Genomic DNA, 21,670 nt, shown 5'->3' on the forward strand with positions numbered 1-21,670 from the left:
GTCAACGTACGTTGTTGCCTTATAAAATGTGAATTCAGCCTTGTTCGATCCCCCATGTTTGGAATGCCAGAGTTGAAAATTTGGTATGAAGCCCTTCACATCCAAAATGAACGTCGACCAGCGTTGGGAAACAGTTTTTAGCATATGCATATTCATAATTGTTTTTATTATTTTTGTTACAATTTGTAGCGGTTGAATTTAAACTTGTGTTTGTGGAGTGATATAACTCATATTTATCTATCTTATCAATTTTTTTATATTTTTTGATAACTATTTAGATGATATGTAAGCAACGGATGAACATCCATCCGTACGCTAAAAAACTGCTTCCGTCTAGTGTTCCGTAATTAATTCTTAGGGTTAAATTTCTCCAGCATTTGTGCCTAATTTGATTAAATTACTGCTTGCTGGGAGGATGACAAAACAACAAAAACCTAATCATCCGAACACCCCTGGAAGAACAAAAAACGCTATTTAATCATTCGAACACGCCTTGAAGAATAAAAAAAAACGCTGACAATGTATTCGTACTCAACAGCTAATCCTCGATTTTATTTATATTTACAATGTGGGCGAAAAAAACATCGATCTCGTGGCACCAGTTCTTGGTTAATATAAACCATCCTCCTGATGAAGAAATTTGAGCACTAATGGAAGTGGGATGAAGCAAAAAGATGGAACCTTTTGATCGTTCCAATTATTGCCTGAAAGCGCCGCCATGGATCGATCTCGGCCGTCCTAACTCATGCACCCCACGCCTCAATGATCCGGGAACGCCAAATCCGGGGAGAACGCCGTCGCGCCGCCGGCGCTGTTCATGAACGGGCCGCCGCCGTAGAACCCCCTGGACGCGCACAGGGGCATCTCGGAAGCGGCGGCTGCAGGCGCGAACAGCGGGATCTCCGGCGGGATGAAGTGGCGCGTCCCCAGCGGCGGCGGCGGCGGCATCGGGTGCGGATCAACGTAGGGCGGCGGCGCGGCGACGTGGGCCTGGTTGGCGCAGCTGTCGGTCGAGGAGGATGAGTCCTCCCGGGACGTGGCGGTCGATCCGTGTTTGTTGGTTTCGAGGCCGGTGAGCTTCTGGACGATGGACATGAAGTCCCGGGGATTCGTGCGTATCACCTTGGGGGAATGGGTGTAGATGATGACCGGCTGCTGCTGCTGGTGCTTGTGCTGGCGCGGCGGCGGGCGGTGGTGGGCGGAGCCGGAGCCGGAGCCGGAGGAGTTGGAGGAGGAGGAGGAGGCGGAGGAGGAGGGCGGCTGCTTGTGGATGAGGTGGGAGGCCCTGTGGACTCGAGACGGCGGCGCCGCGGTGGCTTGGTGGCGCGGCGATGTGGGGCTCATTGCCTGGCGGTGGCGGTGGTGGTGGAGGCGCGAGGGCTATAAATGGAAAGGGAGCGGCGCGCGAATGGCGGGATATTTGGTTAGCAGCTAGCTCTCATCGACGAAGGTGCGGTGCGGAGCCATGAGCGCCGCGCGCCTAGCGACCTCTTGTCAGTTTCTTTTTCTTTCTTTTTTTTCCAACGGCTGCCGCTTGCTGAATCGCATGGCCCGCCCACACACAATTCCAGGCCCAATAAGGGAGGGAAACAGAAGTCCAAATGGGGTCCCCCGATGCTGGGGGCCGCTTGGCTATATATCGAAGAGATTTACTTCAGTCCAACAAAAATTAGAGTAATTTTATAGTCCTTGAGAAGGTAGCAAGAGATACCAAAATTTTAATGCAAATTTTGGTACCTCTTGTTACCTACTCAGGGACCGTAAAATTGCTCCAAAAATTAACAAAAAAAAATACCTCGAGATACTTTTTGTTTGACCGGAGCAAATCTCTAAATCAAAAGATTGACGTTGCCACGCCTTTGCATAGAGATAACCCTACGTTTGCGCCCCTGCTTGCGGCGATCATGGGCAAGACGTCGGCGATCGACGACGGCTTGTAGAAACTTATCGACGAGCTGATGGAGTCAGGCCCGAAGGAAGAGGCCGGCGACCGAGAGTTCGAGGAGTCCATGCCTTCATGGCAACACTTGTGTCTGTAACCATCAAGTATCTTGCTGACCCCAACACTCTCTCGTCGGAGCAGCTGGACTGGGCCATCGACATAGAGGTCGTCGCTTGAGAATTGAGATATGGCCGATGACTTCGCGTCCATGTTGATGGACTTTAAGAGGGGCTTGTCCGTATTCTCCGGATCCAAAAGGCCCGAGGAGGCGGCGCTAAGGAAGAACGTTGTTGGCTCGACGCGTGCATCGTGGAAGCACCGGAGATTGTCTCGGCGACGTGCCGCTTGTACGACAAGCACCTCAACCACCTCAGGAGCCTAGCAGCCACAGACAACCTCATCGACATAGCGATTGCGGAGCTGATCAACGTTGTGCGCGAGACCATGGAGTCAGATATCTGAGACGACAATGTCCCTACGCCCGAGGAGTTGGCCGAGGCTAACAACATCAGGAGCCGTCTCACCCTTGTCATGAAGAAGACGATTGCGTTGAAGGAGATGCTCACACGGGGCGTGCCTGTCTGCGCAAGGAGGCCTGGCGAGGAGGCGCTCGTGCAGGCACTGGTCCCGTTGGACAAGCATGTCGCGACCGTCAAGACGCAGCTCACGACATCCCAAGCGTTCGCCACAACCATCAGCCGCTACCGAGCCCTATTCGCCATGGCCAACAACCCAGTGAATACAATGCACAAGCGGTCGACGTCGCCGGAGAATCCTGAAGGACCGCCATGACAGAGACGCCGCCCATCTCTCGCTGGAGACGGCAAAGATAGCGTCGTACAAGACTAACTAACTTTTTACTAGTACTCCACATTTTAGGTTGGTATTTGACACATAACTAAACTTGTGTTACTTAAATTTTTAAATATTTTTTAATTTTATTTTGATAAAAGGTTTACATGATGTGCAATATATAATGAGACATCTCTCGAGAATTTATAATACTTTCTGACTTAGCTGACTTAGGTGGTATAGGGTTATTTTGTGCGCCAAATGGAGGAGGATGAACATGGGGTACCAAAATCTTAAAAAATTGGTAACCCGAGAACTGCAAAATTTCTCAACATACTAATTTCCCTTTGAAAAATTCACATCTATCAGGAAAGAGAAATGTTTGCAGTCATAATAACAGTTTCACACCAAACTGTCGATTGACTTCAATATATAATGATACAACATGAAGCCTGACAAATACTGATGAGCAAAAACAGCTGCAAATTTGCAAGTACACATAAGAGACCCGACTTGCAAGGTGTTTTCTGCAAGTAGACGTAACGGTCACAACTAACAAACTCCCGCGGAAACGGCCCGCCGCCTCGCGGGTCTTCTTCCTCTGCTCTGCTCTGCTCTGCTCCTAGTATATATATATATATATCCTCTCGTCCCCGAGCAATCCGCGAGAACAAACTCGAAGCCCGCCACAAGAACCAGAGAGCATGGAGGGGTCGAGATCGCGGAGCAGAGGCGGCGCCTGGTTCAGAGCAGAGATCGAGATAGACCGAGGCGTCGCCATTCCCAGGTCAGGTCACGACCCTTCTTCTTGGACTCCTCATCCTTCGTTTCCTGCCGCCTTCTTGTGTTCTTCTCGATTCCGGTTGGATTGGGTCGCCATTGTTCTTGTCTTGCTTGCTGCAGCATTCTTGCGTCGGTGTTCTTGGCAAGTTTTCCGTCCATGGATGCATGGTGGCTGATGGATCGATGTGCAGCGCAGGGGCCCGGAGGCGGGGTTCGCCGCCGGCGTGCGAGAGCCGCTGGTGAAGCTGCAGCGCCCCAGGTTGGAGTGCGAGCGGTGGGATTGGGATTACTTCGCGTGGCCGCACGACCGTCCCGACGGTAACCTGCCATGCCAATCTTTCTCTGATTCTCTCCCTCCCCCTTCCTTTCTTGGCGTTGCGATCGAGCGTGCTATATGATTACATAGGCCAATGAATCTGGACGGAATTGCTGGCCACCTTAACTCCTCTTCTTTGCTCCGAGAACGAGAAACGGATTTTCATTGGGACAATGCCTCTCCGCCGTACTAGTTGGTTTATCCATCATTAGGGCCACCAATCATGTCCTAAGTCCAGGAGTGGATAGGTCGATGAATCTGGATTGAAATCTTAACTAGGTTCATTTCTTGCTTTTGGTTTCAGTTCTTGCTTTAATCTAATCAAATTGAACTTCTTTTGGCGAATGCAAAACTAGTACCCCCACTACTTGCTTATGTATGCTTGCCTTCAATTAACTTGATGCACAGTATCTGAACCTTTCAGTTTTAATCCAAACTCTTCTTATTTACTTGCAAAAATCAATAATTTTGTGCATTTGTGAAATTCTATTGAAACCAAATTAAAAACTGCCCGCCAGATTTCGATCAATTCATCCATTTTGTCCAAGCAGACGTGGAAGAACCATCACCTTCAGAGAAGAAACTGAATTGTCTTTCCTGCCTGCAAAATGCAAATGCAAGTTCACTGGTTCAGAAAAAAAAAGTTTTTTTTTTAAAAATGAGTACTCAAATACATAGTGTTTAAAACACTAGCACGTTAATTTGTTCATGAACGCCAGGCATGTAAGTAACTTCAGAATTTCAGATAAGAAACTGAATTTTTTTTCTGCCTGCAAAATGCAAATGCAACTTCACTGATTCAGGAAAAAGTTTTTCAAGTTACTACTCCTATCTGATTCTCTTTGCCACAAGAAGCAGACGTGCATGTAAAGTTCATACAAAGCAACTGAAACTTTACACTTTCGCACTACAATTTGGTCCTTCATCATTAGTCCTTGCCATCCTTGATGTTCAGTTTAAACAAACTTGTGTGACAAAAAAACTCATGCTTTCCCTGATAAGAAGCTGAAAAATGTAAATGTATGGCCATGCATCCAGCCAATCTGGAGATGAGGGACAGTGATCCAGAGGCGACATTCGAGGCCGACCGGAAGGCGAACGACGACTTCCTGCACCGGAGCATGCTGGAGCTGGACAAGCATGAGAGTGATCAGCGCAAGACGGAGCAGCAGGACATGGAGCCGGAGGACGTAGAGAGGTTCGTGGCGTCCCTGCTTAACGTCGACGACGAGCCCACCGGATGCTGTGGATGTGGAGAACGGGCAAGGCAATGCATGATCTGACTTCATCTGGAGGCTGGAGCCATGAAGTGTAGTGTAGGGTAGAAGAAACAGTATACAACTATCCTGAGGTTTTCTTCAGTTCAGAGCTGTGGGAGTAGCAATTTTCGGTTCAGAACTGCTCGGGAACAGCTGCTCTTGTGTGCAGACACATTCATCTTCTAACTATAGATAGGATGGTGAATAACTTCACACTAGTACATAACCATTTTGTCACATAGCTGTTCAGAAATGCTCTTCTGAATACTAACTGTACAGATTTGTTCCATACCTTGCATCTTCTGAATATGGTATGGGTCAATAGTTTCATACTGGTACCTAGACATTCCATTCCATAGTTGTTTTGAAAATATTGTTTTGTTCGGAACTGCCCGGGAATACTTTGCTGTTCTGAATAAATTCTTTTATGTAGAGACTCTGTCCATTATATTCTATAACTCTTCTGATTGTAGTATGACTTTATGAGTCAGGATCTTTATTTATTTTTATATAATGTAAGCATTATTGAGATCAACCAATTACATCAAGGTGATAATACAACTGTGCTGAGCACAATCCAAGGTAAATAGCATCATAACAGTTTTTTAATATTCCATTGTATACCAATTCTGATGAAATGAGTCAAGAGCTTTATACTTTTACTGAACAAAACATTATATCCCATATTGTATCAGTATTACATGTCCAAATTGCCACCTATAAATGCTTGATCGCTTTCCTTTGCTCGACTATCTGATCCCTTTGTGCAATATCTGTCACCTGTCTAAGACGAAATGTTTTTTTTTCTGAGAATATGCAACCGCATATATCTTTTGTAGTAGGGTTTTTTTACCGTTCTTGAAAAGTACCTTAAAGTAAAAAAAATTAGTATAAAATTTTGATACTTTAAGGCACTAAATTTTTACATGATTTTTTTAATATTCTTAAAAATGTATCTTAAGGTACCATATTTTTCAATGTAAAATTTTAGTACCTACAGGTATAAAAAAAATTTGTATAAAATTCTGATACCTTAAGCTACTAAATTTTTACACTAAAAATAGGATAAACTTTTTTAATATACTTAAAAAAGTATCTTAAGATACTACATTTTTCAATGTAAAAATTTAATACTTTTAGGTAAATATACCTTGAGGTTACTAAATTTTGCATAAAATTTTTGGCATCTCAAATGGTAAAAAAAAGCCCAAATGTGATACCTGGGGTTACTTTTGAAGTATGTTAAAAAAATCTCTCTGTATTAAGGGTTTTTTTAGGAGAGGGTACAAACACAGCCACAACCAGACTATTTACAAAGCCACAAAGGGGTGAAAAAACACAGCCACAACAAGACGAAATGTAACCTTTCAGACATCCAGAACTCTGAATTTGTGCTCGGCAAAACAAAAATAACTCTGAACTTGATCAGAAACACGATCTTCATCATGTCATAACACACCATCATGAATTAATTAAACAAAAAAAAGCATGTGTGTGCTGGGCAGCCCCTATGCTGACACTAGAGGAGCCGATGCGTGGATCAGAGCAGAGCAGAACAGAGAAATGGGGGTGCATGCCATTGCCATGGCGAGGAGGCCAAGAGGGCAGAGCTGATGCATCTCATGGTCCATGCATGTCAGCGTCTCCTCACCTCTCGCTACAGATCCTCCATTCACTGAAGAGCTACTAGTCTGCATGTAGTTGACCGGAGAGTCCCTCATTATTTATATTAAATTCGGCCTCTACACCTTACGAGAGGGTGCACACAGCCCAGTCCCTCATTTTATTAACTTCCCAATTTTATTAGGCCAGTCTTCTCAATTTTATTAGGTCAATCTCACTGCATAGTTTCATAACATAATTATCAATACTTTAAACTAGGTAACCGGGCCATATGAGTTTTATGGTGATGAAACTACTCTCTCATCTTATAAAACTCACTCATTTAATGATCCTGCTAAGTCAATAATTTTGCTGATGTGACATCTTATTTAATGTGCATGACACCCCATAAAATATACATTGAGACTGACCTCAGGCTATTTCCAACCCAATGACTAGAATGGTGTCCATAACATTAAATAAGTTGCCACATAAGATAAAAAATAATGTGACAAGTGAATAAATGAGAAAAGAGAAGAAAACCATATCTTACATGAGACATGGTTTCTACCCAACATCTAAGATATCATGTGAGATAAATAGCATTAAATTGAAGTATAGAATATTGGTGTTTGCATTGAAATAGTAGTGTCTAGTACTGGTTTCTCGATGATGTGAAGTTTATAGGTTGGGAATGGAGGCCTTGTGTAGTTCCAAAAAGTTTATAGGTTAGGACTAAACAGATGCCTGTGCCTTTAATTTGCCGCTGTTAACACCATCAGTTGGTGTCTCCCTTCTCAACAGCACACACGCAAGACATAAAACACTAGTACCAAATGCTCATGCATGGTCCATTCACTCATCAAAGGATGCATGGTGCCATTAAGCATGCATATGCATGGGGCTCCTCCCTTTCTGTTGTCACTGTCAGAATCCCCAAAACCCAGCTAGAGAGACATAGGGATTCCTGATCCAGCTTAGGCAAGCATAAATGGCACACACAATCACATATGGATGCCAAAGCAACATAGCAACACAACACACATGAACAAACACTAGCTATGCCTATGACACGGTATGCAATGCAAGTGAGCTAGCTGCATGATCCACAGCACACAAACACACTAGTACTACTAGTTATCTACTCCTAGGAGTAGAAGAAAGATGGTAGTAGTTCATACTAGATTCATAGATACTACGCAGGGAAATCCATGGCTGTCCAGTTTGCAAGCAAGCAAGGCAGAAGAGGGTGGCTGGCCATCCGGTCCATCCCTTTGTATTTATGAGAGGCATCTCCTCACCTAACCAACAGACACAGCATCTCCGTGTATAGTACAGGGGAATAAATAAGCAGCAGCAGATGCTTGCATTGCCGTAGCCCATTGCCATTGCATTGTCTTGCAGCTGAAAATTTGGTCCTCCACGTACAGTAGTAGGTTGTCAGAATATTTCAAGCAAGGCAAAGGAAGGAGGGATCCAATGCAATGCAGCAGAAAGGCAGGGCATTCATGGCTGGGCACATATTAGGTTGGCACAAAAAACACAAGCCACAATGCATCATGCATGCACATTCACTCCAGTTCAACCACCCCAGCATAGCAAGTCAACAGTATTAGTAGTAGTAAACAGTAGCAATTGACAGGTAAAATAATAATAATAATAATACGAGTAATCTCATAAGATAGGGCAAAGGTTTACAGACAAAGAGTGCAGAGAGGTAACAAGTCAATTCCCGAACCAAGACCCTTCTCTACGGTGAAGGGTCACAACTGGTTCGCTCTTGACTCCTCCTCTCCTCCTTTCTCTTCTCTTCTCTCCTAATAACAATCTGCTTAAGTTCTCTTCAACCTTACACAAGTTACTCTAGGTGGTGGTGGGGTGGCACCACAAATCACACACTCAAAGCTGCTAAAGTCTTCTTCATCGATCCATCTTATTATTACAAAACTCAAACAAGGAGCTAACCTTCACATGCAGCAGTTCTCACTTTTGAGGAGGAGGAGGAGGGAAGGGAGGGAGGGAGGACACAGAGCAGCAACAACTGATGCATGATGACCAAAATGTCTGCAGAGCCGATGTCAACAATTCCATGATTCAGCTGGTTCTGGTTGGTGCAAGTGAGAGTTTGACAAGACCCTTTCTTTCTTTCTTTCTAGTGGTTGAGCATTTAGATTCCCAAAATGATCAAAATACCCCCATAACTTTCTTGTTGATTGGGGGTATTTTCGTCATTTTGAGAAGCACGGCACATGGCGGGAAGAGAGGAGGAGATTTGAGTTGTTGTTGTTAGTGTTGGGATTCTTGTCAAACCCTCCCTTGCACGCACCTGAGATGAGATGAGATGAGCTCACAGAAAACAAACTGCGATGTTAGCAAAATAAATTGGGAGGCAGGCAGGCAGCCATTTTGGTCTCTGCTGCATCGATCTTGCTAGCTTCCCCTTGTTTCCCTCCTCCAGGTCTCTCTCTCCCTTTGCTGCTACTGGTTGGATCCTGCAGACGCCGGCTCAGCAGCAGCAGCAGCCCGGCTCATTCCAGCTGCAGCTGCGTTACCTTTGAGCGCTGCCGTGATCTGGTGAATGGCGTTGCAGACATGGCTGTTGATCGCAGTGACACTCGAGAGGTTGAGCTTGGCCGATGGTACGGCGCTGGCCAGCACCTGCATGCCGACGGTGAGGAGGCAGCCATTGGCAGCTGGAGGCAGCTCATCGGCGTTGCTGTTTCCTGGTGGCGGGGTGCTGCTGCTTTCGCCATTGCCAGTAGTAGTAGTAGTAGTGGTGGTGCTCGAGCTGATGGTGGCTGCAGCAGGTGATGGGCTCGTGGCTGGGAAGATGGCGAAGCCCAGAGGGAGGAGGGGGATGTAGGAAGGATCCTCGCCGCTCATCGTCACCTGAATGGCGTCGACGTCCACCGTCGCGAACACCACGAGGCTTCCACCATCAGGGTGGGTGCTGCTCTCCTGCAGCAGCAGTTCCACGTTCTGTGATGAGTTGCTTGCAGCCTGCAATTGGAAAATCGTCAGCTAATTCTACTTTCAATCTTCAGAGAAACAAAATGGAAAGTTAACAGTAAAACTATCCAGACACTAATATCATCAGTTTCTCTAACATTATGACATGGTCCATTCAGATTGTAAGAACTACAAGTTGTACGTGCAGTATATGTATAAAAAAAGCTAATACTATTACAGTAGTAACAAAATAAAAAAGATTCAGACATAATCTGTGCATGTATTGACAGCAATGCACATGTGCACAGCCCCAACATACACATCACTAAAATATCATTTAATATGGCATATTGGGTCATGTACAGTTCAAGTAGCCGGTGTTAATTTTCTTGTCCTTGGCATTGGTAGCAAACAGTAAGTGCTTGTAGAACTATTGAATTGAACAACAGTTGTTCACCAGAGATTGCAGTTACAGCAGTAAATCCGTAGCATTGAGCTACTACAATTAAAATGCTCGCCCTCTCTCTCTCTTTTTTTTTGCTGTAGAAGGCATAAACACACAATGTGTGCATATTGACTCTTCATGTTTTTATGTCTCTTCAGGACGGGAGGAGATATTCACATGCTCTCCATTAATAATCCATATTCTACAGCAATGGACGAAACTAGGCAAACCTACATAACAAGTACTACATGATATCATGATTAAAAACGTTGTGATAGTGTATTTTAATCACATTTACTAGTATTATGCACCATTAAGCACTTCAATTATTGTGATTATATATGCTCTTAAATCAAGAAAGACAAGTGGCATCATTCAGAAGTGGTAATAACTAATAAGTGTACTTACGTTTATGCGAAGAAGAGAGATGCAATTCCTTGGATGTGATCCATTTGCAATATGCGCCACCTCATGAAGCGAGCCACCGTTTGACAAAATCTCAAGCTACAAGGGCCAACAAACATTACTACAACGAATAAGCTGAAGAACAATTCAGTGCGCATGGTATATACAAATACAGTTCTTCATCATTTACCTGGCAGCGCTGTTGTTCATCTGCAAGAAGCTCAAACACCTGGTGATGGGTAAAAGGAAGCCAGCTTGTGGACACTGCAGTGAGGATGACACCACTGGGCTGCCCGGGCTCAGTGTTCTTCCGAGTTGTAACCCTGATAGTGTCCTCTGTTGAATCCGAGAGCGCAGTCCAAGATTGGCTTCCAGAAGCACTGATGTTAGCACAGAAAGTGGTGATCATCCTCTGCGACAGCTTCATCATATTTGTTCTCGCCTCAGGGGTGCGGATCACTGTGAATCAGGAGCAAAGAATATATATTTTTTAAAATCAGCATGCATGCAGAATCAAACACTGCCGGATGTATAAGAACAGCTTGCGTATAAAGCATCGATCGAAAATCCCCAAAATAGCATATGTATTACTGTTGAATGAAGCAAGAAAAGATTGCATTTTTACGAGATAGCTACCTCAGTGAGGCAAAAGATGAATCATCTATAGCATAATCGATCATACAGATTGATACATGGTGCGGCCAATGCGATTGGATGAATTTTCAGGTAAGTCAACAGTTGATGAATCAGGAATAGCTAGTAAGTAGAGCGGAATCGGTTGAGATTAGAGAGTTGATTAATGGGGATGTGCACCTCCAAGGTCAGCGATGTTGCGGGCGAGTTCGCTGGCGAGGCGCTCGCACTGGCGCTGGAGGAGGGACACCCAGCGCGTGGCCCCGAACGCGGCGCCGCCGGCCACGTAGTCCCTGAACACCGGCTGCAGCGGCTTCTCCTCCCCGACCATCTCCATGTGCTCCACCCACACCACCTGCATCGCCATTGCCATTGCCACGCACGCCATGATCGGTTAAGCTACTTACGTGGCATTGCATCCGGGAGCTAGAGCGAAGCGTCGTACGTACCCTGGAGTATCCATTGGGCATGTCCTGGATGATGCATCCGGACGGCCGCCGCCGGCATCTGACCGCCGAGGCTTGGAGCAGCCCTTCCTGGAACCCTTCCGCCGGGAAATCCACGATCGCCCAGCTGCCCTCGTCGGCGTTGTGCACGCAGTACCGGAAGAACACCACCTCACGCGCGGGCACCAGAGGGGACAAGAACTGCACCTCCGCTTGCATCTGCGAGCGACAGCAAATCGTTTTCAGTCGATCATCCATGGGTCATCAACGAGAGTAATTAGCCATCAGCAGTTGATCATTACCAAGAGAAGAGTTCCATTGCCGAGGTGACCAGACGCAGCTCCGTGGTTTATGATCTGGATTGTTCTTGCCTTGCAAACAATCGACGGGAAGAGTTCCATCCATTTGTCCTGCAACCGCGCACGCACAAGTTAACTAATCGAGGCACAAATTGAAGATTTTTGTGAGGAAAAATTGTATGGAAATGGTGAAATTAACGTTGCTATTGCTGACCGCATCAAGGAAGGCATCCACCAAGTTGATGCTGTTCATGATGACGACTGCGTTGTCACGCGTCCCCTCCGTCCTCGCCACGGCGCCGGCGGCGTCGTCATGTTTTTCGCCGTCGACCGGCCAGGCGAACGTCCGCGCGTGTTCGTCCACAGACATCACCTCCGACGCCACGCCACGCTGGCGCACCCAGAGCGGCTCGCCGGCGCGGCACATCCTGGAGAGCTGGTCCGCCGCCGTGGAGGCGAGGTCGAGCACCAGCTGCTTGTCCTGCTCCTGCATGGGCGCCATGATGTACGCCGCGGCGCCGTCCATCTGCTGCGGCACGACGTTCGGCATGAGGTCGGCGCAGCCGCCCATGACCGGCGCCTGCTCGGCGAAGTGACGCGAGTAGACGTTCATGTCGAGGTCGAGCGGCGGCATGAGGACCGGCGGCGGCGCGGACATGCAGCTGAGTGCCGACGTGGAAAGGACCGGCTGGCGGGCACCGCCGTAGCGGGTGGCGATGCAGGCCAAGCGGTCAAGCTGCGCGAAGCATCGATCAGTGGAGATAGATTATTCAAAACGCAACGCAATCGGTGTTGGCATGGTAGGTAGCTTTAGCTAGGGTTTTAGGAGGGGAGGGGTGCACGTAAGTACCTCGTCTTTGAGCCTAGCGTTCTCGATGCGGAGCTGCTGCTCCTCGTAGGTCATCTCGCCAAGGACGGCGGCGTGGCCGCAGTTGGGGCAGACGACGTTGCGAATGGCGGCCTGGAGGCGGAAGTTGTCGCTCTTGAGGTTCTCGTTCTCCGCGCGCAGGATCACGTTGTCCGCCCTGTCCTGCTGCGCCTGATCAACACCATACATTGCACATGACGATCGATCATTGCATTATGACATCAAACTAATCAAGCCAAAAGCAAGCAGCAGCAGCAGCATACCTTCATCTGGGTGCGGCGATTCTGGAACCAGAACTTGACCTGGCGCGGTTTGAGGCCCAGCTCCTGACTCAGCTTCAGCCGCTGCTTGTCATCCGGATGCGGGCACTCCTTGAACAGCCTGCATGCATGGACGCCACATGTCATCTCATCTCATCACCAATGGAGACGAAACGACCAAGCCTAGCTAGCAGCTGGCCGCTGCATTCAAGAAGATGGATTTGTTGTAACGTAACGTACGCCTCCATCTGCTGGATCTGGTGCGCCGTGTGGCGGTGGTACCGCTTCTTCTTCCCGCCGCCCGCCGCCGCTCCGGCCTGCTGCTGCCCGCCGTCTGCCGCCTGGTCGTGCCCGCTCTGCTGCGGCTTCTGCTCCCGCCCGTCGTCGTCCACGTCCGCGAAGCTGAGCAGGCTGTCGAGGTGGCCGCTGCCGGAGCCGCCGCTGAGCTCCATCTCCATCTCGAGGTCCATCTCCTCGTCCTTGGCCACATGGAGCCCGCCCATCAAGCCTTCCTCCTTCTGCACGCACCCACGTATATATTGTTACATACACCATGGCAAATCATTACCTCAAAGAAGAAGAAGGAACAAGACTTACAGGTATCAAGGTGGTGGCGGCGCTGGAGAAGTGGTGGAAGGGCATGGCGGCGGAGGACGACATGAAGCCGGCGAGCGCGGGGTTGGGGATGAGCGGCGAGGTGAAGAGCGCGTCGGCGGAGGAGGAGGCCCCGGCCATGGCGGCCATGGACGACAGAACCTGGCAGTCCCCGAACATCCTGCGCATGTAGGTATATGCACGCGGTCAACGGCGGGCGGCCGGCCGGCGATCCTTTTTAATAGCCTTTCGCGGCCGGTCTCCACTTACTCCTTCTCCGGCGCGGCCTAGCAGTAGCAGTAGCAAAGAGAAAGAAGAAGATGAAGCAAGAAGAGGAGGAGCATGGCACACTACTCCTGACTCCTGAGGAGGAGGAGGAGAGGAAGAGAGGAGATGGGGGGAGGGAAGAAAGGGGAACGACGGACGGAGGAGGAGAGGTGGTGAAAGGAGACAAGCGTAGTAAATGGGCGGAGTAAATACCCTGTCGGTTGTTCCGTGGCTCTCCCGCCCGCCTTGATCACTTCTTCTTTCTCCTGCTGCTTGCTTGCTTGCTCTACTAATGGCGGACGCCTCCTCCCTCGCCCTCGACGACTGGCCGGAGAAGAAGACGATCTCCCTCTTTATGATGGTTGCAACAACAAGCGAGCAAGAAAGGAAGGAAGGATGACTCCTCTTTGACCTCCTCTTATTCCGCCTTTCCCCTTCACCAGCTACCCTCGCTGACGCCGCGGCCCCACCGTTGAATTCTCCTCAGGGGCCCCACACGTCAGCGGCGCCTTTCTCTACGCACCGTAAAGCACGGGGGGAGCGGGACCCACGTGTCAACGGGAGAGAGTCAAGCGGAGAGCAGTAACGGGCGCAGTAGCAGCGGGCGGGGGGGTGGAGTTAATGTGGTAATTAGTGAGAGCGGATTACAGTGAGACTGACAGAGTAAATGCGCGGCAACAGTAACGCTCGCTGCGAATCCGCGCCACCAGCCAACCGGTCAACTGCATGCATGCCCTCCGATCACCCACCGGGACGGATCTGGGCCGTCCGTGGCCGACGCCGCGTTGCTATACGGAGCCGGAGGCACTGCAGCAGCATGTGTGTGTGCGAGTGAGTGAGTATCGTGCAGCAATTAATATGTAAGATTTGTACTAGCAATTGTACAGCCAGCCCAGCCCAGCCCAACCTATGTAGCTAAGCTGGTAGGAGGAGAGTGAAACAGTAATAAGTGTGCCTGCCTGCTCAAGATCATCGCCCGTATCTCTGCTTAATTTCGCTTTTGATCGCTCCATGCATGCACATGCACAGCCCACCACCATGTGTTTGTGTTGTTCATATTCAGATATGCATATGCTCCATCTCTGCACTGCCAGTGCTACATATATGAGATCATGCACCATATCTTCTATATATAAATATATGCATCACTGGCTACTAGCTACTTTCTAATTTAGTTTCTTCCATTTTCTTTTGACAGTATAATGCTACAAAATACTGAAAGTATTGTATTGCAAAATGTATTAAGGTGCGTACTAAATTTGATCATAACTTGAATTAGTTTATGAATAACACACGAGATAGTCTCTCCGTCGACCAGAAAATGGGGAAAAAGTAGAGATGAACCTGAACACCTACTTGTCTAAATTCATCCCTCCAAAATTTATGTTTTTGGGATGGATAGAGTACATACTACGTGTATGCATGGAAGGTACGTGGAATTGAATAATTTAATTGTTGTGGGCGTCAAACAAGGGATATATACTGGTGATAATCACCGAGAGAACGGTGGATATATAGTGTCTCATCGTTTTGGCAACTTTAACGAGCATATGCCAAATTTTAAATTTAGAGATTGATTTTAAGTTGATTATATGGTTTTTTATATTTTACATAATTTGTTTTTAGAATACTAAGAACATGAATGTAAAAGGTATATATATATAATTGTGATGATGAATATGTCGGAAGTACTAGTTTTAATTGGAGCATCATATAGGAGGGGAAAGCAGTATATACTGATCCTACATGGCGAGCTATCTTCACTTTTTTGTTTTCTCTGCATGTGAAATGGTATCTAATATTCTAGTCCAACAACCCGGCCAGCCTATATATATATTTTTTTTCTTCCTTTCTTTTTCATATTTTTTCCCCTGGAGTTTGGCCAGTAGTTCGTTCGTTCGTTTTTCGTTTCCTTTTCTCCTCTTATCTGGTTCTGTTCATTCTGTTTCTCTAGCTAGCTCCGTCCAGATTCCAGACTTGAGAAGTTGAGAGTTCAGAGAGATATTTGTGTGTGTGTGTGTGTGAACTGCATGCCAAGGTAGTGATCGATCAGCATGTGGATGCGATCGAAATACTATAGACTAGAAGAGGAGGAGGACACGTATAAGGAAGTGAACTGAACTAATGCACGGGATCGTGTAGAGGCTACGCATGATGCATATTGGCAAATGGCAATATATATAGGCATATTGCCGCGCAGTACAGGTACGTGGTGCATACGTATATAGATATAGCGTACACTAGCTACATCAGTACCAACATATAAATATTTTTTAGGTTGTTTAATACTATCTTCATCTTTTTTTTATTTTAATCCGTTGACTTTTGAATATATGTTTGACTAAAAAATTTTATGCAAATATGCAGTATTATAAATCATTCTTAAGCTCATTTAGTTATAAATCAATTCATAACAAAATAATTATATAAATTTTTAAATAAGATAAATAATTAAATATATGCCTAAAAGTCAACGACATCAATCAAATACAAAAAGTGGATGGAGTATAGATTAGAGATGTCAAAATATTTTTCTTTTAGTCACTTTAATGGTAAATTTTTGAATCTTGAATTGATATTATTCTCTTTTATAAGCATATGATTGTCCATAGAATCAGGAAAACGACTAATATTATAAGAATTAGTGTAGATATGATTATATTATAATATAAAATGTAAGTTGTATAAATATTTATATTCAGGACGTACAAAGGATATTGCTGTCTATCGCAAATGCAAGCCCATGGATCGACTTATCGATGGATGGATAGATATATGGATCGACTTATGCATCTCTCCATCTGCATGGAGAAGATGGAGATAGAGCTGAACTTGCATGCAGTGGTGTGTGCGTACGGTGCGTACCGGCAGCTGCAGTACACTGTACGTACGTACTACTTACTGCTGCGGTCGGCCGGGATCGATCGATTTCTATTTAATTATTTACTCTTGTACGTTTCAAAATATAGGAATATACATTATTCAGCAGATATTAATGTCAATAAATAATACAATGGAACATCTTAATTAATAATGAATTAGTAAGGATATATAAGAATAAAATGGGAACATTTTTAAATAGGTAGTAATTGATAGGATAAGATTTAAATCATAAAAATACTTACATTTTGGAATGGAGATTATTATAGGATTTATCCTAGTACAAAGAGTTATCCGGATTCAATACTAGGATATACATTTTTTATTACTAATCTATTCTAAAAAAAATTCATTTTTAGCTTACCTCATATAAATTGATACAAATCCGTAAATACTAGAACGCCTTTAACATTTTCAAATCTCAATGTTTGTGTCTCCTGCCTTTTTAAATTTCAATGTATTTGTCCCTAACATTACTAAACTCCAATATCATGATTGCTCAAGAAATAAATTCTTTATAAGACAAAAGAGTAAAGCCAAATATAAAGTCTTCATGGAAAGGATGTGGTAGCTATGTACTCCCTCTATTTCTTATTTCTTATAGTAAGACGTAAAAGTCTTATATCTAGATTTATATAATATATATATATATGTAATAAATTATATATGTTTAAATTTATTAGTATTTAAATAATATTAGAAAAAATATTTTTAGAACAGAGGGAGAGAGTAATCAATCATTCAATCCGCACAGTAGACCGAGCATGCCTGCTATGAGTACACACTCTCTCTCTCTCTCCCTCAATCTCTCTCGAGGAGTAGTATTTACTCCATCCATGTGATATTGGCTTGGGCCCCTTAACCCCAGGACCTGCTGCACTTGCGGCCTGATAAAAATGTGGCCTCGATCGATCGGATGGGCCAGCCAAAATGAGGTGAATTGAGCCCGGCCCAAATAAAAGAATATCCACAGGAACGCGCCGCGTGCGGTGCCACCTACCTCTCGTCTCCTCGCCTCCTCTCCTCGTCTTCCCCTTCCCCGCACACACACGCTCGCTCGCCGCACCGCACCGCACCCATGGCTCCCCCTCTCTTCGCCGCCGCCTCCTCGCACGCATCCCTCCTCCTCCCCTCCCCCTCCCCCACCGTCCACGGATCTCGCCGCCCCTTCTGCCTCCCTCTCCGCTCCCGCCGCCCGCCCGTCGTAGCGGCACCAGCCTCAGGCCGCCTCCAGGAACCGGGCATCCCCGACGAGTGGGGCGACCGCTCTCCCTCCGCACCCGAGCCGCCCTCCCAGCCCGACCCACCCATCGACGACGACGAGTGGGGCCGCGCCTCCGCCGAGGGGAACTCCCGCCCCGCCCCCGTCACTGACGAGTGGGGCGAGCCGGGGGTGCCCGAGCTCCAGTCCACCTCCGCCGCCGATCCTCCTACCAACGACGACGAGTGGGGAGGGGATCCGGCGCCGGCGCCAGCGCCTGCGCCTGCGCCCGCGCCCGAGGAGGAAGACGGGGAGGAGAGGCGGGAGGAGCTCAAACGCTGCTTGGTGGACACCGTGTACGGCTCCGACCTGGGATTCCGCGCGTCCGCTGAGGTCAGGGGGGAGGTGCTGGAGCTCGTCACCCAGCTCGAGGCCGCGAATCCCACGCCTGCACCCGTCCAGGCCACCGACCTCCTCGACGGCAACTGGATCCTCATGTCAGTTACTTCTTCTTTCTACTGGAGGAGTATTATTACATTGCTACCGAACTACTCAAATAAAAGTAGTACCATACTACCATCCACTACTAATAATTGAGCACTATATTTCGCTACTGTCCACCTCACTAGTCCGTGAAAGATCAAGATTTTATCCGACTGTTCGTCTCAACATGCTGACATTTATGTATAGGGACTAATGAATGGATTAACCCTCAGTTTGTCTTGTCCTAAAGGATTGATGTCCCTAATATGTGTGTTGTATTGATGCTATCAGCTTCTTTTTAGAAAGGAAAGCCACCATCTCAAATGTCGATTGTGTTCGTCATTTACTTGCAGATATACAGCATATTCTGAGCTTCTACCTATCCTAGCGGTCGGAGCAGCACCATTGTTCAAAGTCGACGAGATATCACAAGAAGTTGACACAAAAAGCATGACCATAGTCAATGCCTCAACTATCTCAAGTCCATTTGCTTCGCTTTCATTCAGCGCAACTGCTTCTTTTGATGTACAGAGTCCATCAAGAGTTCAGGTACAACATTCCTTACTAATATCATGAAATGAATACTGTGCTTCTTCCGATTTACAACAATTACCTTGGTTAGAGTATAGAGCTGTCTGAGACAATTCATTGAATTTTTGTTGGGGAACTGGAAATACGATGCTACATTGCTTGATTTCTTCTAATTTCTTTTAACCTACATTGCTACATGACTCTGCCTTCTAGTTCTGTAAAAGTCGTATTCAGTTAGTAGTACAATATGCAAGTAATTTGTACTTTTATGTCTTCTATTTCCTGTGATACATTGATACTACATTTTTTAATGCCTGAATTGACTCACCGCTAATTGTGCCTTTAATGGTCGTAAATCATTTTAAATTCAGATGTTTTCATTCGTTTTAAACAAATAGGTTTTCCATTTCATGAGCCTAGTTTCTACAGCTGCTACTTTTAGGCCTACCAATATTATATCTGGGGAGGAAACTTTATTAGGCGTACACATAATTCTCCAAATTGAGCTATGGTTCGCATCTACATAATTTGGTAGGATACACATGCCATAGAGGATTATAAACTCGTGTAAATATTTCTTTTTGTCGTGCCTTTATTTAATCAAGATTTTCTACACAAAATCTGGGTACATATGAAGCTTGACATTTTACATGGCAATTATCAAGATTCTTTTATCATAACTATCATCAACTTTCTTGTGACAATATGTACATTGATCAAACTGACATGTTAATGGTCTTTCCAACGAAGGTCCAATTCAAAGAGGGAAGTTTTCAGCCGCCGAAGATATCATCATCGGTAGATCTGCCTGCAGAGGTTGATATATTTGGGCAGAAAATCAGCTTGGGGCCAGTCCAACAGGTGCTGAACCCTCTGCAGCAAGCCTTTGCAAGCATTGCAGGGTCCATTTCTGGGCAGCCACCCCTCAAGTTACAGATTCCTGGCAACAACAGGGGCCGGTCCTGGCTCTTGACGACCTACCTTGACAAGGACCTCAGGATCTCCAGAGGAGACGGGGGACTCTTTATTCTTGTCAAAGAGGGTAGTCCTCTACTAGATCAACTGTAGATATATCATGTAATAGGTTACTATGACAAAGCTACACACCGTTTCCTTCCCCTGAAAATTGCACTCACAATGATGCTATAGCAATTGCTTGGTACAGTCAAATTCTGATGTGGAATCAACTACTAGTAGTAGTTTTTTCCCCCCTCTAATCAGATGGAAGACAAAAAGCATTTCTTCCGATGAACTGTACATAAACTTTTGCCAAATGTTCACATCTTAACAAATTACTGGCGCTTGTCGCACTTGGAAGCACGCGAAACTGAGATCTGATAGAATTTCGCATCTAGACAGGTATAGGTAGATATGATCACATACACACTTTTACCCTCTTCCGTCAGCCATGTAAATATGTAATTACATATTCATTCTATCTGAAAACCTCATTCTGCATCCCCATATATCACTAAATCACTAAATGTTATTGGCTTTGTATTTAAGGTGTATGAATTCATGTATGTCGCTCCATTCCATTCTAAATTCTAATGCTCTACTTCTACAGTTACTATGCTACTGCCAGAAAGGACTATCAAACATAAAGATACATGCAAGGTGGCAGACAAGTGACAACATATCAATATAACTAAATAGGAGTAGAACGTATCCGTTTATCTTACTACAGCAAAGCAAAAGCCGCTGCAGAAATCAAATCAACCCCGTTCGAGAACTGCCTCTAGCTCTGGATTATCTTTCATCATGAATCCTGTATTTTTGTTTTTTTAATTAGACCAAGTAAAGACGCAAATGTACGAACCATCAAAATGCCTTTTGGCATGATAAAAATGACTATTCATTATTGGTGCGTTTGGTTGAGGTTGAATGGGATATAATGATCCATGTTTTATTGGATATGATAATCCAAATTGACTAATTAGTTGGAGGGACGAGATGAGCCATTTTTTTATTTGGTTGTATGTACAAAGGTGGATGGAACAAAAATAATAAATTGTTAATACAAAACAAAATATATTTATGATCACTAATCCTAAAATTGATACCAATTAACACAAAATGTACTAACTATCCATAATCAACACTAATCTTAAAATGATAATAATGAATTAACAAAATATACTAATTATCACTAATTATTTGCTAATGATCCTTATTAGCGAGGGTGGATGGTCCCATCTAGCAAAATTGGCCAGATTCATTCATCCAACATATTTGAGTAATATTTCTTAGATAGCTACCATATCCATTTTTTGTCCATAAACCAAACACTAAAAATCCTAGCGGCCACATCCCATCCAGCCATATCTTTTGAAACAAACACACCCTATGTATTCATGTTAAAAAGTGTCACGCCCTGACCCTAGGAACCCCCATAGGTCAGGCCCATGCTCTAGGACATCAAGACTTCCCTCACACAACTAACATATATCTTTTCTGCGCACTTTGTCCTCACTCATGCGCACTGAGAATTACTTCCTGATCGGTCACCCATCTTAAGATTGCTCCAGGTCAAGCACGCTTAACCTTGGAGTTCCCTTAAGATAAACTTTCAGAAAATAAGTTGCAACTTGTTGGTATGAGTATTCTATCAAATTCTATTAAGCGTTGGACTGGGATGTCACATACACCCACCCTCAAAGGACCCGATGTCCCCGTCGGTCTAACGTACCCACACTTGGGCAAACAATTAGGAAC

At 45.6% G+C, this 21,670-nt stretch overlaps 4 protein-coding genes across 6 annotated transcripts; 2 read left to right on the top strand and 2 right to left on the bottom strand.

The window, feature by feature from the left end:
* Positions 1-376: 376 nt before the first annotated feature.
* LOC102705666 (VQ motif-containing protein 8, chloroplastic-like) lies at positions 377-1,352 on the bottom strand. Its single transcript, XM_006662567.3, has one exon. The coding sequence runs from the start codon at positions 1,342-1,344 to the stop codon at positions 760-762; it is 585 nt and encodes a 194-aa protein (XP_006662630.1). The 5' UTR covers positions 1,345-1,352; the 3' UTR covers positions 377-759.
* A 2,059-nt stretch (positions 1,353-3,411) lies between these two features.
* Positions 3,412-5,481, top strand: LOC107305159. The gene is made up of 3 exons (XM_015841821.1): positions 3,412-3,521; positions 3,714-3,835; positions 4,872-5,481. Exons 1-3 carry the CDS (start codon positions 3,439-3,441, stop codon positions 5,114-5,116), a joined length of 450 nt encoding a protein of 149 aa, XP_015697307.1. The 5' UTR covers positions 3,412-3,438; the 3' UTR covers positions 5,117-5,481.
* Positions 5,482-8,336: 2,855 nt separating this feature from the next.
* LOC102705950 (homeobox-leucine zipper protein ROC3) lies at positions 8,337-14,169 on the bottom strand. Of its 3 annotated transcripts, XM_040528438.1 has the most exons (13): positions 14,074-14,169; positions 13,864-13,880; positions 13,597-13,774; positions 13,240-13,517; positions 13,003-13,120; positions 12,722-12,910; positions 12,086-12,607; positions 11,875-11,982; positions 11,576-11,791; positions 11,307-11,481; positions 10,684-10,952; positions 10,497-10,592; positions 8,337-9,694 (listed from the first exon to the last, which is right to left on the bottom strand). In XM_040528438.1, exons 3-13 carry the CDS (start codon positions 13,771-13,773, stop codon positions 9,173-9,175), a joined length of 2,670 nt encoding a protein of 889 aa, XP_040384372.1. In that variant the 5' UTR covers position 13,774; positions 13,864-13,880; positions 14,074-14,169; the 3' UTR covers positions 8,337-9,172. The 3 variants fall into 3 exon arrangements, with proteins under 3 accessions (XP_040384372.1, XP_040384371.1, XP_006662631.3); XM_040528437.1 differs by lacking the exon at positions 13,864-13,880; XM_006662568.3 differs by having other exon boundaries at positions 13,597-13,880.
* A 3,583-nt stretch (positions 14,170-17,752) lies between these two features.
* On the top strand, positions 17,753-20,081 carry LOC102706229 (probable plastid-lipid-associated protein 3, chloroplastic). The gene is made up of 3 exons (XM_015841606.2): positions 17,753-18,438; positions 18,778-18,973; positions 19,706-20,081. Exons 1-3 carry the CDS (start codon positions 17,819-17,821, stop codon positions 20,021-20,023), a joined length of 1,134 nt encoding a protein of 377 aa, XP_015697092.2. The 5' UTR covers positions 17,753-17,818; the 3' UTR covers positions 20,024-20,081.
* Positions 20,082-21,670: the final 1,589 nt, after the last annotated feature.

This window comes from Oryza brachyantha, chromosome 10, assembly GCF_000231095.2.
Source record: "Oryza brachyantha chromosome 10, ObraRS2, whole genome shotgun sequence".
NCBI lineage: Eukaryota > Viridiplantae > Streptophyta > Magnoliopsida > Poales > Poaceae > Oryza > Oryza brachyantha.

What these genes read in the sequence shown, in the direction of transcription:
- LOC102705666 (XM_006662567.3), bottom strand. Translation starts at nt 1,344, where the DNA reads ATGAGCCCCACATCGCCGCGCCACCAAGCCACCGCGGCGCCGCCGTCT.
- LOC107305159 (XM_015841821.1), top strand. Translation starts at nt 3,439, where the DNA reads ATGGAGGGGTCGAGATCGCGGAGCAGAGGCGGCGCCTGGTTCAGAGCA. An exon ending in CGAGGCGTCGCCATTCCCAG is followed by an intron (nt 3,522 to 3,713) that starts GTCAGGTCACGA and finishes TGTGCAGCGCAG; the next exon opens with GGGCCCGGAGGCGGGGTTCG. An exon ending in GCCGCACGACCGTCCCGACG is followed by an intron (nt 3,836 to 4,871) that starts GTAACCTGCCAT and finishes CCATGCATCCAG; the next exon opens with CCAATCTGGAGATGAGGGAC.
- LOC102705950 (XM_006662568.3), bottom strand. Translation starts at nt 13,782, where the DNA reads ATGCGCAGGATGTTCGGGGACTGCCAGGTTCTGTCGTCCATGGCCGCC. An exon ending in CAGATCCAGCAGATGGAGGC is followed by an intron (nt 13,121 to 13,239) that starts GTACGTTACGTT and finishes CCATGCATGCAG; the next exon opens with GCTGTTCAAGGAGTGCCCGC. An exon ending in TGCCCAATGGATACTCCAGG is followed by an intron (nt 11,482 to 11,575) that starts GTACGTACGACG and finishes ATGGCGATGCAG; the next exon opens with GTGGTGTGGGTGGAGCACAT.
- LOC102706229 (XM_015841606.2), top strand. Translation starts at nt 17,819, where the DNA reads ATGGCTCCCCCTCTCTTCGCCGCCGCCTCCTCGCACGCATCCCTCCTC. An exon ending in GACGGCAACTGGATCCTCAT is followed by an intron (nt 18,439 to 18,777) that starts GTCAGTTACTTC and finishes ATTTACTTGCAG; the next exon opens with ATATACAGCATATTCTGAGC. An exon ending in AGAGTCCATCAAGAGTTCAG is followed by an intron (nt 18,974 to 19,705) that starts GTACAACATTCC and finishes TTTCCAACGAAG; the next exon opens with GTCCAATTCAAAGAGGGAAG.